This window comes from Coenobita brevimanus, chromosome 109, assembly GCF_032717465.1.
Source record: "Coenobita brevimanus isolate Jiangsu-jjx chromosome 109, ASM3271746v2, whole genome shotgun sequence".
NCBI classification, from domain to species: Eukaryota; Metazoa; Arthropoda; class Malacostraca; order Decapoda; family Coenobitidae; genus Coenobita; species Coenobita brevimanus.
Window position 1 is genome coordinate 28521705 of NC_137062.1, and position 18616 is coordinate 28540320.

General features: G+C 42.7%; 1 protein-coding gene across 1 annotated transcript; it reads right to left on the reverse strand.

Moving 5' to 3' along the window:
• Positions 1-269: 269 nt before the first annotated feature.
• Positions 270-1016, reverse strand: LOC145417105 (uncharacterized). The gene has a single exon (XM_080285891.1). The coding sequence runs from the start codon at positions 1014-1016 to the stop codon at positions 270-272; it is 747 nt and encodes a 248-aa protein (XP_080142017.1).
• Between the last annotated feature and the right edge of the window lie 17600 nt (positions 1017-18616).

Consider the following 18616-nt stretch of genomic DNA (forward strand, 5'->3'; position numbering starts at 1 on the left):
GGATACGATGGACGTCTGGTGGGATGGGGTAGGAGAGGCTTGGTCATTTATACAACAGAGCATAAGAGTCGGAAAGGGCTAAGGTGCGAATAGGGCGAGGATTCAAAGGTGATGTAGGGTAAGAACGGAAAGAAACTTGCAACTGAACAATATATTATAATTTCAATGAATACCAGCATCAGGAGAGGAGACTGCACAGCAAGTGTAGATAAGATGGGTTGTGAAGTTATGCAAACAACTGAGCATGCGTTTTATTTCAGTCCGTAGCACTATCGACACACAAATCGTCCATCATCGCTGTCGATGGTGATGATGACGGGATCCACACCTTCATGTATAATATCCGCTGACCAGTACTCTTCCTCGAATGCTCTGGATTTTCTCACAGCACCCGCCCACACCTCCCCGGTTGTGATAAGCTTTGATTCCTGTAGCCTGGCCTGTAGATCTGCCCGGGTGAACCACTGTAATGAGGAGCACACATGTTGCTTCATACAGTCCCACAATTGCTCGATGGCGTTGAGCTCAGGATGAGCGGGTGGCAGGCGGACGACCTCATGACCCCATGAGCGGATAATGTCATCCACTGTGTACCGCGGGTCTGGCCGGTTCTCCTTGCAGATCAGCAGCAGCTCAGGGCGTGTGGCGTGTGGTGGGAATGGTATCCTGTGGCACTCCAGCCATTTGACGATCTCCGCTTGTGTGGTGGCAGTGGTGGGGCAGCGGCTCTCCTCTGTCAGCTGGCTGTGGTAGGGCGCATTGTCCAGCACCAATACCGATGGCTCACCGAGGGCCGGTAGGAGCTGCGACGTCAGCCAGCGGATAAATAGGGCGCTGTTCATTTCGCCGTGGTAGTCTCCGCTTTTGTTCTTGGCAGGGAAGCACAAAAATGAATCATCGATGAAACCGTCCCCGGTGCCACCTGCTACTACCACAAACCGCTCACCTTCTCCGGGAGGCACCTGACGACTGGTGGTAGGCTGTGATGTGTCCACCCACTCTTTACTGTGGTGCATTCAGGTAGTAAACGACGTCTCGTTGACGTAAACCACCTGTCTCCCCTCCTTGAGTGCTCGAAGAGCGTTAATACGGCGACACACAACATCTAAGGATTCCTTCCTCATGTACATTTTCCTCTGTGAGGTCTTAAACCTGAACCCCATATTGTGAAGTAATCGCCACACTGCCGTCTCTGAGGTTCCCCCCAGGATGATGTCTGCCATCTTTAACTCTTCACTCAAAGTACCAATAGTGAAGGTTTGCCTGGCAGCAAACCTGCCATGTACATGGCGACGAATGGCACCAGCAGTGAAATTGTCTAAGACGGGTGGTGTGGCGAGGGGTGTCGGTGTCCCAGGCGGTGTTGTCGAGGGAGTGGCTGTCCCGGGTGGTGTTGATGACCCAGAATGCGAGCTCGTGCTGTGTTTCACCATCATCCTTACAGCATTCACTGTCATCCCCATGGCCTCTGCAACACGATCACAGGGCCTGTGTGGAAAAGGCAGACCTTTAAATGAGATATTTGGGTTCTTATAATTTTCCATTCGTAATGATCGATTTCACGATTCCCATGCAGGCATTAAAGGGATGCCATTGAAACGCTTTTATTGAAAACATGTTAATACGAAATATAGGCATGAATTCTTACCTATCCAAACTGATCCGTAGTTTTTTGGCTGCTTTCTCTCGGCTGAACACGTGGAAAAGTCGTAATGCAATTGCGGTTTTACAACCACAACGACAACGTAACATGTTGGACATGGCAGTGACAAGGCAAGTTTCTTCATAGAATGTGGGAATAAGCCTAATGCTGCCCACTGCCCGTGGCTCACCATGTTAACGTATACCGTACATGGAGGGAAGAGGGAGGAGGGTGGGGAAGATGGGGTAGTGTATTTGGTGATGTCACAACTGAGTCATGCCTCACCTGTTCGAATGCCGTGTCGGCTGAAGGATACAACGTTATCACAGTCAAGAGTAAACGCCGTAATTAAGTACTTTTGGCAATGCACTGTAGTGCCTAAAATTAGGGCAGGGTGTGAAACAGGCCGTGGTAATATGCCATACTGATCCGACTGTTTGTTTCGAAGATATTTGCGAAAAACGATGGGTCAAGGCCCCTGAAACGCATAGTAGTTGATGGGCATCCCATTTTGATGGAAACAACAAGCAGTGTAGATGCCAGGGAGTTCTTTGGGCAAGGAATGGTCAACACCGATTGGGTAGTGGGTGATAAGGCAGGTCGGGAACTTATGGAGCCTGTTGAATAAGTCCTGAACATTCAGGAATAAGGACAGGAACTCACCACTCATGACCCTGTCTGTGATGTCCTTATGTCGTCTTGAGATGTAGATGAAGCCGGAGGTAACAGAAGACTTCTTGACCTCAACCAGCTATGATCGAGACAAAACATATTGGTGACATCAGATACCCAACAAAGCTTCATATCAACTGTTGTGTACTCACTGAAGAGGAGTTTGATAAACTCAGCCTGGGGAGCAAATGCTGGAGGAGCTGTTCAGGCTGGGAAGGTGTCTTCTGAGGAGTGAGTTGAGGGAGGAGGCAATCAGAATCCATGCACTGAGAAGTCTCATTCCATTTGAATGTTTTTGAAATAGGAAACAGTGGTTCACTCTTATTATCCGAAGCATGTTCCAAGGGATGTTTGGTGGAGGTGAAGCCCTACATAACATGGTGGGAGGCTACAGGTTGAGGCAATCTGGAGGTCACTGCAACTGCAGTAAATGTGGAGCGTTGGTGTCTGTGGAGGTCATATGGGGGTCAAGCTTCCTAAGACAGGACGTCGTCATCTTTGAGTGCTAGGTCAACCTCAAGATCAGCGAGGGGGGCAGGTCCAGGGTATTCCATATTTCCGTAATAGGGTAGCATTCAGGACATTGGGAACACACTCACCAGTGGATTGGAGTTGGTGCATATGATCGGACAGAGTGACGTAGCCGTGACGATACTACACGTCCCGCTTCTCACACTGCGCATGTGCAGACACAACTTCCAATCAGAGGGGACTGACCAGCTGTATGAGTTTTTATATAAAAAACACTGACAAAGTCCCAAAACCCTTAAATTTCCAGGTGACATTGTACTAAAGACTAGGTCGTACAATAGCTTTCTGCCAAGGCTGAAGGGTGGCAGCTTGCTAAATCCTTCAGAATTTCAACAAAATCAGGAGAGCTTTCCCATTGGTTTGTTTACTTGCTGCAAGCATGTCTGAATCCTCTTGCTTGGTGTTGTGCTTAGTTTTCTTTTTGTTCTTGCAGTGTTTGCAGTGCTGTGAGTATATCTTTCTTTTTAGTTGTTTCTTTTGTTCTTGCTGTATTTTTTGCTGTGTCTTTTGTTCTTGGTGTGTTTCTTGCTGTTTCTTTTCTTTTTCTGGCTGTGCTTGGAACTTTGAGAGTATATTTTTCTTTTTGAGAGCATATCTTTCTTTTCTTCTTGATAATATTTTTATATTTCAATATGTTCTATTAACACTGCGAGTATATCTTCCTTTTCTTCTTCAAGAAATTTCTTTTGTTCTTACTGTTTCATTTGTTCTTCATAATTGGCCCTCAGCACCGTGAGTGTATGTGAGATACATCCACTGTTTCATCAGCCTGTCCATGCATCTCCATCTCTCAAGCTGTATCTCCCCTTCTGACACCAACTGTTATAACCTTAGGGGATTGTTGACAAGTTGAGAATATCTAGAAAGGGCAGACGGTTAAGTAAAGGCCAAGAATTTTTTTTTTTTTTTTTTTATTTAGGCACAGATTAGGTATGCATGCAAAACACTGGCTTTTCTCTCCCACATTAACTCTGTCCTTCTCTGTCGTGGCGCACGACTCTGAGGTTGTCATTATCATACCCTAGCAACCTAACATTTAAAAGTGCATCCGATTTCGTATCATATTATACATGAATCATATTATTAAGCACGAAGATATTATACATGAATATTATTATAGATGAACATATTATACACGAATCACATACGCCTTATATTATACACAAAATCAGAAGCACTTTTGAATGGTACATTGCCAGGGCACAATAATACAGTAACAACCTCAGAGTCGTGCGCCGCGACTATAGTACTCTTCGCTGGCTGACTGACCCTCACTTACTGGCTCTCTTCATGACTACTCCCTCCCCCACTGATTAGTCCTCACTGTGTGACTCATTAACTCTGTCACTGCCTCATTGACTGTTCACTGATGGAAAACTTGAACTGTTGCACACAAAACTACCTCCATCTCTTACACTTGGCTAACTAACTCCAGCAAGCAGGGAGGGTTCCATAGTATAGGCTCCCCCCCCCCTCCGCCTCCCGCTACTAGCACAACCCAGAATGTTCCAGTAAAGAACTCACATTTCTAATGCATTGATACACATAGAGGATCCTAGGAGAGAACTCACATTTTCTCATCAACAGTGCACATAAATGAAGAATACACACCAACAATAATGACAGAACTATTTCCTAAGGTAAGAAAGAATGTAAACAAAGGACATACCAATATCTCCAGTGTTCCTCACACCTCTAGATACAAACACCAGCTCAACCAGTTCCTGTCCAGCAGTGGTGGTGGCAACAACTCTTGCCCTCCCAACGATACCTTCTCCACCTGCCTCAGCCTTCGACCCATTGAGAGGGGCCAGTACAGGTAGCGAGCACTTGCCACGGGCTGAGACCATCACAGGGACTGTGAAGTGGTACAACGTGAAGGCAGGGCATGGATTCATGTGGCGTCAAGACACCGGCGCCGATGTATTCGTGCGCCGGCTTGGGATCATTGCTCCCACTTCCCGGCACCGACAGCGCTTGTTAGGCAAGGGCGAATCAGTCGTGTTCTTACTCCACCAGACACCGAAGGGTCCCTAGGCTAGAAACGTCACTGGACCTGGGGGTGCAGCTGTGCAAGGCTCTGCCTATGCATGGTAGCCCCAGGGCCCAGGGGAGCTGGCCTGGAGATTGCCGATGTCCTGGTGGGGTGGATACAGTCATTGAGATGTGTATCGTGAGGAAGTTATTCTGTGGTGACGACAAGGCTGCGGTGCTCGTTTTTCTCCCTGAGTTATTCAAGGGGAACGGGTTGCCATGTCTTGTTATCTCACAGAGCTTCGCCCTTGATTCACAGCCTGTCCTTTGTCAGGAGTATCGAGTCTCCACTCTGCAGCCCCGTCCAACACCACGGAAAAAGGTGTGGCTCAACGCCCCTCTACACAGAGATACTACTTCCATCACCACCGTGCCACCTTCACCAATGGACAGCGCAGACAACCAGGCTCACCACACGCCGACAGTAGCTGAGGAGCTACTCCATCCATCAGGACGAGGAAGTCCCTCCCCCTCATCAACCTGTCTGCCAAGATGATCTACTACCTACTGATGACGTCCTTCAGTCCTGTTCATCTTCCTTGCTACCACCGATATCAAGGAAGAAGGAAAAGCAGCCAAGACCACTGCCGCCAGCTGTGGTGGACACCAAAGACCCTGCACCCTCCACTTCCACAGTCCGCAACCATCATCTCCTGCCTCACAAGAATATCAACAAAGCAGAGATTGACGACATCATTAACCTGCCGCGTCCTGTTGACATATATAAACGTCCACACACTTTGTCACTGTCAGTCCCGTTGACGTATATAAACGCGCAGCAATTGCAAGGTCCCTAATTTGCACAATTTTCATACTTTGTGCGTGATTTTTGGTACATATACACGGGACACCTCCCTCTACAAGATGCCAGGCAGAGTCAATGCCTTACCCCACATGACCTTCCCCCCCCCACATGCCATTGTCACGGCAATTCACCTGTTACCAGTGACCTGGCCAGTAAAGATGTCATGCCACGGTTCGAATTTCAGGGCCAGAGTGATTCCCCAATCGATGACAATGTGGAGGACAAAGTTGACGTAGCATTAGAGGAAGAAACAGTCAGGAATGATGATCAGGTAATGTTGCCAAAAAAGATTAGGTATGTTGATGTGTTTGGTGAGTGAAACAATGCTTATATTGCCTATATTACTGTGTGAAAACCAATATACTCTCGTACTACATATAAGTTCGTACCAAATAAATAAATAAATATTGTTTATGAGTGGTGTGGAATAGTTACTCTCCCATAGAACTTGTTTTCTTTGGAGTCAGCCTGATAGAAACCCCAATAAAGTAAGGGGTACTGCTACCTGTATCGAGTATTTCAAACCTCAGGTGAGCAATTTCTCTATGAATTTTAGATGTTTCTCACCAAAAGTGGATATTTGAGTCAAAAAAAAAAAAAAAATCCAAAATTGTTCGGGATTGGGGGTCAGTGGTGGAAAATCAGTCGGGACAGGTCGTGTTAAGATGGCCTTCGACTGATAAAGTTTTAGGACATTTCAAAGAGACCAACATAGATCCCTTATCAAAATTAACTAGCCCCAGCAGTTCCTCATAGAGGATGCTCCACTCGTAACATCAGACAACTCTGGTGGGCTCTCCACATCGAGCCCGGGTCCATACTATTCCTACTAGTTGGAAAAATCTTAACAACAACAACTACCAGCTCGACCCCCTAGGACAATACCCAATTTCTAGAATGTTCCTCACATCTTCAGATACAAAACACTGGTCTAAACCTGATGGCACAACATTACCTTTGTTCTGATAATTATGCATTAAGCCTGTGTAGGTCTCTTATTGTGTTTTCATTGTTAAATTGATTGTAGTCCTTATAATTAACAATTTAGCTATTCTAGCAACTTTTAGAGATCGATCTAGCGACATTTAGTTTGCACTAGTTGGCAACTCTGCACATTGGTGAGGAATGCAGACAGGTGAGATGTATGTACCTAGTCAGTGAGCAGCTCAGTCTTCTGCTACCCACACAACAGACACGTGAGAGGTTGAATTTCTGAGTGCGTTAGCTAATGAAATTGTACATCCAGGAATGAGAGCTTGAATTCGTGATCTTAGCTTCAAGCGGTAAATTATGTTAATGACTTAAAGTGATAAAATCTGCCAGTATTATTGACTACAAAGAATTACATTACTAAGATGACGGGCGAAATCACTGTATAAGGAGTTGAAAATACTTGTGTGTGGATAAGTGTATTATCAGTTTGTAATATTTATTCTCTGCAGGTTCAATAATTTTTACTCGGAGATTTACTATTACCATCTCTCTGAGAAATATCATTATTCATTTTACCTTCCAGAAATTACTGTCATCCAAGCAGTCATGAGTGGTGTGCGAACGTTTCATTATCCCCAAGTTGAAGGAGGTGACGTCAGAGCATGCTGTAAGTACTGTGTTGTGGAAAAGAAAAAAAAAAAAAAAGACTTCAGGAACAGTGTCTCGGTAACATATAGAGGGTAGGCCAGCATGCTCTCCAATACAAGTTTCGCTAACTATCAATACCAAACTACATGCACAGTACACACTACACTTCCTTTTCCAAAATTCTAACATTTTATGGCATCTCTAAACATAGCCTCGGAGTCCCCAAAGGGGGGGACCATAAATGCCCCCACCAGCCACCCCTCTCCCGGTGACGACTCTTTGACCTGCTTGGAACCACTGTCTGACTCACATCTTCTTCATTTCTGCAACATTCGCGGTCTTTCCTCTAACTTTCACTCTGTTGAGCACCACCTCCTCTCCTCTGAACCTCATCTTTTTTTCCACACTGAAACTCAGCTGAGGCAACTGACAGCATACCCTCTTCTGTAGCCTCCTACCTTCTCTATACTCATTTCAAAGCCAAAGGTGGCTGTTGTGTGTGTGTGTATATATATATATATATATATATATATATATATATATATATATATATATATATATATATATATATATATATATATATATATATATATATATATATATATATATATATATATATATATATATATATATATATATATATATTGTTACAGAACAGAGAGAGATAATGAACACTTCCAGTGAGAATACTAAAATCACTTGCATCAACAGCCATCTTAAAAGGCTTAGCAAAATTTGGAATAGCGAGCACTGGCTGACTTAATAGGATAGCTTTAAGTTTACTGAAAGAGGATTCACAGTTATCGGTCCAGACAAATTTAACTCCCTTTTTCAGTAGGTCTGTAAGTGGTGATACAAGAATTGAAAAGTTAAGAACAAATCTCCTGTAATAACCTACCATTCCCAAAAATCTTTGTAGCTCTTTCCTACTTTTAGGTCTGGGAAGATCACTTATAACCTAAACCTTAGCTGCTGGTGGTGCAACGTGTCCATCACCAATTACGTACCCAAGGTACTGAACTTTAGCTTGACCAAACTCACACTTTGATAAATTAGCTACAAGATTAGCCTGAACCAAACGCTCAAGAAATTTACTGACATGGCATAGGTGATCTTTCCATTTGTCTCTGAAGATTAATACATCATCAATATAAACAACACAGCCTGCCAAACCCTCTGTTACAACATTCATGAGCTTCTGAAAAGTGGCTGGTGCATTCTTCATACCATATGGCATTACTGAACATGCAAAAGTCTTTCCTAGTGTTACAAAACATGAGATCTCCCTAGCACGTTCAGTCATAGGTACTTGCCAGTATCCCTTTAACAAATCAAACTTACTTATGTACCTAGCCTTTCCGATCTTGTCTATGCAATCTTCCATGCGAGGGAGAGGGTAAGTGTCTGTTTTGGTTATCTGATTAACACGTCTGTAGTCGATGCAAAGCCGCTGTGACCCACCTGGCTTAGGGACTAGAGTGACAGGAGAACTCCACTCGCTCTGACAGGGCTCAATCATCTTGTGGTCCAATAGGTAGCCAAGCTCCTTCTAGATGAGAGGAACTTTCACTGGGTTCACACGGTAAGGAGGGAGTTTAATTGGCTTTGCGTCTCCAACATCGACATCATGCATCAACACAGTGGTTCTTCCTGGAGTGTCACGGAACACTTGCGGGTACTTCTGCAGTAATGCCGAAAACTCCTGCCTTTCCTTGGGAGCTAGATGAGAAAGATTAGTTTGGAGATCATTCATGATATCAGGATTCTTCCCCAAACTATCACTCGGGCTCATACTGCATGGGAGAACTTCACTTGCAGACTCGGGTGGAACAACTACAGTGCAGACTAGGTTATTTTCGTCCCGCCTGTGATATAACTTTAGCATGTTGATGTGACAAAGTTGCCTGTTCTTTCTACAATCTGGTGTGGCGATGACATAGTTGACATCACTGAGTTTCTTCTCCACGAAATAAGGACCACTAAACTTGGCTTGAAGAGGTTGCCTATGCACCGGTAGCAGAATCAAAACCTGATCTCCTGGCTGAAAGTGGCATAACCTGGACTTCTTATCATACCAAGTCTTCATCTTTTCCTGAGCAGCTCCTAAATTCTCTCGCCAGCTGTAAAGCAGTGGACAGCCGTTCTTTGAACTTCATCACATACTCCAGCAGGTTGACGTCATCTTCCTCCGACAGCCAGCATTCCTTGAGTAGCTTAAGGGGTCCTCTTACTTCATGGCCAAACAGTAGTTCAAAGGGTGAGAAACCCAGTGATTCATTTGGAGATTCTCTTGTGGCAATAACAACGAATGGAAGACCTTTATCCCAATCTTTCTGATGTTCCAAACAGTATTTTCTGAGCATCGATTTGAGTGTTTGATGGTATCTCTCCAACGCTCCTTGGGTCTGGGGATGGTAAGCTGACGACGTAATCTGGGTGATGCCCAACTCTTTCAGAGACTGCTTGAAAACATTTGACATGAAATTACTTCCCCAGTTTGACTGTACCTCCTTGGGCAAACCAAACTTGGTGAAGAACCCCAGCATTTCCTTAACCACGTTCTTTGCTGAGATATTTCTAAGTGGAATGGCTTCAGGATAACGAGTAGCCATATCAATCAGGGTCAACACATAAGAAAATCCTGAAGAAGTCTTAGGAAGAGGGCCCATAATATCCACCAACACACGGGTGAATGGCACCTCAAAAGGAGGAATGGGAACTAGAGGTGCAACCTTTTCGGTCTGATGGCACTTCCCCACAACTTGACAGGTGTGACAAGACTTACAATACCAGGAAACATCTCTGAAGATACCTGGCCAGTAGAAGTGTTTCAAAATGCGTGCCACAGTCTTCCTCACTCCAATGTGTCCTGCCAAACTGGAATCATGAGCCACTCTAATGATATCCTGCCTACAAACACGAGGGATGACAACTTGATGTACAACCTCCCATTCACAGTCGGCTGATGCTGTTGGGGATCTCCACTTTCTCATAAGTTCTCCTGACTTTATATAATAACAAGTGAAGCACCAGCTGACTCTTCCTCACTGCAAGCAGAGTTAGCTAGACCTTTCAACTCAGGGTCAGCAACCTGCAACTCAACCAACTCTTGATGAGACAAATTGTCAACACTACGGGGTACTGCCTCATCTGGTGAGTGGTCCAAATTAGCAAGAAAAGTGTCAGCTAGGATAACATCATCATCATCATTATCCTCTAAATCACCAGTAACTTTAGACTTAGCCCTAGTGACAGCACATGCAGAGAACACATCAGGGATATCACAATCCTGGGTTGCAGTCTCTGGTTCACTAGACAACTGAGGAGCTGGACACACTTGACTTCCACCAACATCATTTCCAAGTAAGAAAGTTACATCTGACATTGGGAGTGTCTCAACCAACCCAACCATAACGGAACCATTAACAAAACTAGACTCTAAATTCACTCTGCACAGAGGGACAGAGAAGTAATTATTCCCTACACCTTGTAAGATTACAGTTTCATCAGAGGAAGTAACATTAGAGCCTAGAACACTGGTCAGCATAAGGGATTGGCAAGCGCCTGTATCGCGATATATTTTAACTGATTTCCTGTCATTACTGTCCAGAGAGCTGACAAAACCATCAGACAAGAAATTAGCACATGAACTCTTGAGAGTGTCACCCACGTTACTGCTCAAAAGAGAAGCTTCATCATGAGAATTTAATTTACCCCTCAAAGCAGGTTCAGTTAACTCGGTTAAAAAATTCTGGGAACTCTCAAGGGTGGACACTAGACCAATTGACTGAATATTTAAAGACTCATTTTTGTTCACATCACGCTGTCTCCTGAAACATTTCTCCGTAGTATGACCAAGCTTACTACAATAAGTACATTTACTTTCCTGAAATGAGTTATTTAAGAGGAGCCTGTGGAGTCACGTGGAGAGACAGGCTGACGAATGAGGATATAAAGGAACGTTGTGGTGTGGATGTGGATGTGATAGGAAGCGTTGTGAGGAACACACTGAGGTGGTTTGGCCATGTGGAGAGGATGGAGGGTGAAAGACTGACAAAGAGAGTGTATGTGAGTGAGGTGGAGGGTGGAAGAGGGAGGGGGAGACCGAGGATGAGATGGAGGGATGGGGTGGAGAGGTATATGAGAGAGGGGGGTGTGAGTTGGGAGCAGGGCAGTGAAATGGCGGGGGACAGGGCGACTTGGAGGCGATTTGTTTGTGGCCACCCCAAACGGGATTGAGGCGTCAGGCAATAGATAGATAGATAGATAGACTTTCCTGAAATCTAGAGGTGGAGCTGGTATTTACTTCCTGAGAAACATCATCTTTATTCTCTTTCCTGTTACCTGTACTCTGAGTAGAGGCAACGTACTTACTCTCAGCTTTCCTTTTTTCTTTAGAATATCTCTCGTGAGTGAGAACATATTCATCAGCTAAAACTGCAGCATCAGACAAATTATCTATTCTTTTCTCATCAAGATATAGGCATACATCTTTATTATTACACCTTTTGAAGTCCTCCAGCAGAATCATCTGCTTAAATTTATCAAAATCAGAATTTACAATCTTAGAATTTAACCACTGCTCTAACAGATCTTCTTTGATTTTTGCATACTCAACATGGGATTGCTTATCTTGCTTATAAGTTGTCCTAAATTTTACTCTATAGGCTTCAGGAACAAGCTCATAGGCCTTAAGAATCAAGCTCTTAACTACATCATAATTATCAGATTAATCCTGAGGCAAAGATGCATAAGTTACTTGAGCTTTACCGGTGAGAACACACTGAAGGAGTACTGGCCAATACTTTTTGGGCCAATTAAAACCTGAAGCTACCCTCTCAAACAACTGAAAATACTTTGTTAAATCAGATTCATTAAAAGGAGGGACAAGTTTAACATTTTTAGCCACATCAAAATCATCAGAGCTAGATAATCCAGTTCCACCTTGTTTCATGCGATACTCATGGTCTGCCTGAATTCTAGCAAGTTCAATTTGTGCCTGAGCCTGTGCCTTGCCTGTGCCTCCTGAATACGAGCCTGAGACTCAGCCTCCTTAGCACGTGCCTGAAACTCAACCTCTTTAGCACGAGCCTCCTGCAGGGATAGCTGTAACTTAGCTATTTTAATCTGCGTTTGCTCATCTGGAGGCGTTACATTAAACAAGCTTTTATTAATCATGCCAACAATTTGATCTTTAGAATGATGAGAGCGAACAGCAATTCCCAATTGTTGAGCAACAAGCTTAAATTCATTCTTTGTTCTGTTTTCTACATCACACACTGTTTGCACATTTGACAAAAAATCTTTGGCTTCATCAAGAGTAGTTATAGTAGATATCATGAATAAATCACAGTTACAAAATATCAAGCAATATCCTTATGATAATATCCTGAATATCCTGATAAGAGGTCGCCAAATTTATGTTACGGAACAGAGAGAGATAATGAACACTTCAAGTGAGAATACTAAAATCACTACTGTCCTGCAAAGTTCCAGGTTCAAAACAAAAGACTTAGGTAAAATTACAAGTTAAAGTTTAATGCTCAAACTAACAACTAAACATTCAGGACTCATAAGGATAATGTAATGGCAAAAAAGGTTAGATATATGGTTAACTGCAATAGCCTCTATTAACACGAAATTTAGCAAGAGCAAATTTATCTAAGTCAGCCCTGATAAAATGAGAAAACCGAATAATGCTCAGTTAAGGCAAGATATAATATTATTACAGATACAAAATATTACTAACACTGGCTGACATTAAAAACTTTACATGAATCACAAAAACCTTACCAGGCCTACAAATTAACGCCTTAGGCTATACAGTACAAGAAAAATGGAAATAACACTTATACTCAAATTATACAGCAGCTAGATGGCTGGAGACTTCCTGAGCACTCACAAAAATAAAAATACACTATTCAGGGGAGGACAGAGATGTGAACAAAATGAGGAGTAGATCTAAGTGGTAACTAATGCAGTGACTGAGCTCATTATATAGGGGGCCGGCAGAGCTTGATTCAACTTGCAAGAAGGACGCGCAAATGAAGGCACAGAGGACGAAAAGTTGATACTCCTGCTCTGAAGAACAGAAAGAATGACTTACTGTACTATAAAGGGGAGAAGGGGGGAGTGAGGTAGAACACGCAAGCCTGGTCACTATGGAAGCCATGTGGCGAATCGTGATCAAACATGCAGCATACTGTACATTAAAATTATACAAAGGATGATGAAATCATAGGCTATGTAACAGTATATATATATATATATATATATATATATATATATATATATATATATATATATATATATATATATATATATATATATATATATATATATATATATATATATATATATATATATATATATATATATATATATATATATATATATATATTTGCAATGACTTATCTTGCTCTCATGTTTCTGAACTTGATTCTTCTGAATTCTCTACACTCTGGCTTCAGCTTTCCTGTCGTTTTCTGACTAAATATATCTGTTGTGTTTACTTATCCCCAAATTCCACTGACTATGAAAAATACTTTGACTATCTTTCTCCTACGGTGGAACACATTCTATCCATTTTTCCTTTCTCTGAAATCACCATTGTAGGAGATCTCAATGTTCACCACCACCTTTGGCTCTCCTCTCCTTTCACTGATCCACCTTGTGACCAAGACTGCATCTTTGCTATCCTTAATGATCTAGAGCAGCTTGTACAGCACCCTACCCACATCCCTGACAACCATGGTGAGATGGAGAGAGCTCCAACATACTTGACCTCTTCCTTACAACTAATCCTTCTGCTTACACTGTTAATCTTTCCTCTTCATTGGGCTCCTGCGATCACACCCTTATTACCTTAACCTGTCCAATCGCTCCAGTGCAGCCTGTGAATCCTCCAAAGAAACGTCAACTATGGCACTTCGGAGCTGCAGATTGGGAGGCCCTCAGGCAGTACTTCTTTGGTTTTCCATTGAATGATTATTGCATTCATGACTGTGAGCCACCTGAGTGTGCCTTGCGCATTACGGAGGTTATTCTCTCGAGCATGGAAGCATACTCATATCCTCTGACTAATGCAAGAAAACCTTGGTTTAATCGCACTTGTTCTAATGCTGTCCGCAACAAGGAGAACCAACCCACCCCTGAATCAAATTTTTTTAATGTTTCTGCCCTGAATCGTGCTAAGTCTGTTCTTCGTTGTGCTAAAAATAATTTCATCTGTACTAAATGCTCACAATTCTCCAACTCGAATTCTTCCAGCTCCTTCTGGCACCTTGCCAAAAACCTTTCTAACAACTTTACCTCATCATCCTTCCCACCTCTTTTCTACGCTGATGGCTCTATAGCTTTTTCTTCTACGGATAAAGCAGATCTCTTCTATCGGACTTTCTCCTCCAGTTCCACCTTAGATGATTCCGGTACTGTTCCTCCATCACTTCCCCCCTCAGACTTCCTCAAGGCTGACATGAAAATTTCTTCAGCTGATGCATTTTCTGCCATCACAGGCTTCAGTACTAACAAGGCATATGGACTTGATGGAGTCCTGCTGTTGTCCTCAAGAACTGCGCTGCTGTGCTTACACCCTGCGTAGGTAAACTTTTTTGCCTTTGTCTATCAACATGTACCTTTCCTTCTTGCTAGAAGTTTGCTCTCATTCAACCAGTCCCATAAAGGGTGACCATTCCCAACCCTCAAACTGTTGTCCAATTGCTTTAACATCCTGTATCTCAAAAGTTTTCGAGTCAATTATTAATAGAAAAATTTTAAAGCATCTTGCTTATCACAACCTTCTTTCTGATCGTCAGTATAGGTTCCGTCAGGGACGCTCCACTGGCGATCTTCTCACCTACCTTTCAGACTCCTGATCATCCTCCCTTCTGGACTTTGGCGAAAGTTTTGCCATTGCACATGACATCTCAAAGGTTTTTGATCGAGTCTGGCATAAATCTTTAATTTACAAACTGCCCCCTTACGGTTTCTATCCTTCTATCTGTGCCTTCATCTATAGCTTCCTTTCTGGTCGTTCTATAGCCACTGTTGTAGACGGCCATCATTCTTCTCCTACATCTATCAACAGTGGTGTTTCTCAGGGCTCTGTCCTATCACCAACTCTCTTCCTCTTACTCATGAATGACCTTCTAAGCTGTAATCTAACCCTATCCACTCATACGCTGATGACTCCACCCTTCATCTTTCCATTCGGTTCCCGCAACGTCCACCTCAACAGTTACTTCAACAAACAAGGGATGAGGCTGTGGCACACCTAATATCTGACTTGGGTCATATCTTTGACTGGGGTAAAAATAATCTTGTTTTTTTTGCATCAAAGACTCACTTCTTACACCTATGAACCCGACAAAATCTTCCATGGGAGTACCCACTAATGTTTGATAATATTCATCTTAATACTCCATCATCCTTGAACTTGCTTGGGCTTTCATTGACTCGGGACTTATCTTGGAAAGATCATATTACATCTCTTGTAAAATCTGCTTCCAAGAGATTAGGTGTGCTAGGCCGACTCCATTCCTTCTTTACCCTTGCACAATTGTTGACTTTATACATGGGTTTTATCCGCCCCTGTGTAGAGTACAACTCTTATGTGTGGGGATGTTCCCCATGTACAGCTATTCTCAATAGGGTGGAGTCAAAGGCTTTTCGTCTCCTTAACTCTCCTCCTCTTACTGGCTCCCTTCAACCTCTGTGTCATCGCCGCACTGTTTCATCTTTATCTCTTTTCCATCTCTACTTCAATGGTCACTGCCCCTCTGAACTGTCTGCTTGCATCCCCCTATCTCTATCACGGGCGCGTAGCACCCGTCTAGCAGCAAACTCTCATCCCTTTTCTGTCGAGGTCTCTAATGCAGGAGTTAACCGTTATTCTCAGTCCTTCATTTATGCAACAGGTCAGCTCTGTAACTGTCTCCCTCTGTCTGTATTTCCTGCTAGGTATGATTTCCAGTCTTTCAGATGAAGTGTGTCCAGGCATCTCGAAATGATCGGATATTGAATTTGTCTCTATCTTGTATATTGTTTTTCTCTTGGTAGGAATAGTATTGCAGGCTCGTGGCCTTTGGTTCCTTCTTCCTAGCATTAAAAAAATAATAATAATAATATAACCTACTTCAGTATCTGAAGGTACGTCTGCTCAATCGTTGCTGTAACATTCAAGCAATGGATTAGTGGCCTTCACCTGAAGATTTGGGCATTTTTCATCATGTGAATGTGACGGGGAGGGGTAGTAATATTAAAATACTTTTCCAAGAGGCAGAGCCAAATATTTAATTCCTCAACTCAGTGGCACGTACAGTATATATTCATGCAAAGTGAGGAGGGGGGGGGATCTCACAAAAAGGAGGGTGCTGTGTTTCATGAGCCTCAAGATGTAAAAGGATTATGCATACCATTTTTAGGTGCAACTGGTGAGAAGGGGAGGGGGGCACGGTCATGACAACCACGCTTTCCTCCCGGCAGTTAGTACCATCATAATGATAACCTTCGTGGCACGCAGGCAAATTGGTTAAGTTTTGAAGGTCATCACAGGTACGACTTTTATTGCGTATTTGACGAATACCAGTTTAATGGCATATGCGAGTATGCTAATAGACGATTTTTGGTGTGGATTATTTTAAGTGCAAAATACTAATGGCTAGAAGTTGAAGAGTTTGTAGTACTTTAGTAGAAATAACATCAGTTGCAAGTTATAGAAAGAAACAAGGATTAGATTTTATGTTAAAATATGCATACGTCCAGATCTAGCCACGATATCTGAAACCTAATGACGAACTGTTGAATTTCACCTGAAAAGAGCTGTATATATCATTATGGTTAATTTGATCATCCTCATTAGAAGCCAAATTGTGATGTTACGTGCTGTGTTCCATTTTGTCTGCTCCCTATGCCTTGTAGTCAAATTTCTATTGGTACAGTACATTACACATTTTATCATTTGGTTTGTGATATATGATAAACAATTAATTGAAGTTAACCTGCATTCAGTGTTAATAGAGCAATGGTTTTCGTTCGCCTTATCTTTATCATAATCAAGCGTCAAGTGCTGCTGCGAAGGTCTGTGGCTGGTCCTTTTACTACTGCAAATATGACCCAATCCTCAATATCATCTACCTGGAAGGAGACAACACTTCAAACCTTCATACCCACCCCAGAAGCTCACAACTGACAAAATTGCCACCGTCATTGCTGAAACCCTACGACCACTGTCACTTGCAGATGCAGAGTAATTTAACGATATAATTGTACACTAGAGCCTCGATATGTTATCCCAAGCTGTAGCCATTTGTCAAAAACTTTGCTTAAAAACAATTGCCAGAGCTCCAACAAAGTGCTATCTCTCTAATGAAACTTGTCACAAACATAGGTATTCCTGTAGATGTCTGGGGTAACAGACAAATGCGTAGCTTTCTGGGAATGACTACCAACTTCATACATGAGTGGAAGCTGCACTAAAAAATGTTTCCTGTCGAGATTTACGGGTCATCACACCTCAGAGAATATCCTCGCTTGCTTTGAGGATGTTTATAATTTCTTCAAGAACACCAACAAAGTATATTTTTAATCGCATACATATCATCAAAGATGTTTAAAGCTTTGTCCTTAGCTGGACCCAAACCCCCAAACAAACACATCATATTCTACAGGTAGATGGGTTTGATAATAGTTCAGAGAATGACTCAGATTCAGATAGTGAATCTCTTTATGTAAAAACACTTCAGATGGTGTATTCAGCTGCCTTAATTAATAAACATAACCCGTATTTTTCAGACACTCTGTAGTTTGTCATAAAAGGTGAAATGAGAGAATCTGGATCACTACATAATATTGTATGAAAGGTGTATGCTGTAGTAGCAACTGTCAGAAAATCTACTCATGTAACAAATTTGCTAGAGGGAGAGGCCACGCTTCAGACAGCAACACCATGTCAGAATTCTGAAGTTAATATCATATATTCTTTAATGAAAATTCCTGGAATAAAGTTGGACAAACTAGAGACTGCTGTACCTAAGCCTATTTGTCACTGTCGGTCTGGGCTTACTCAACTGGTAGCAGTTTTGGCACTTTTTGCTGAAGCAGCAAATTTCACACAGGGTCATAACGTTGTCACATCTAGCTGTGTACCATGTGTCATAGGGCTGAATCTGGGTTCAGTAACGTGCAGTCATGGTACAACAGTTACCTTGTGCTGAAACAGTCAGTCTGAACTCGGCTGATAGCTTATTTAGCTGGTGTCTTATACCCCAGGATGATGCATTAATAATCCAGACGTACTTTGACTTTACACGCCCAGCTGTTATTGCAAAAAAACTGAAAAGCTGCACCAAAGT

Coding starts and splice junctions, on each gene's coding strand:
- LOC145417105 (XM_080285891.1), bottom strand. CDS start 1,016: ATGCACCACAGTAAAGAGTGGGTGGACACATCACAGCCTACCACCAGT.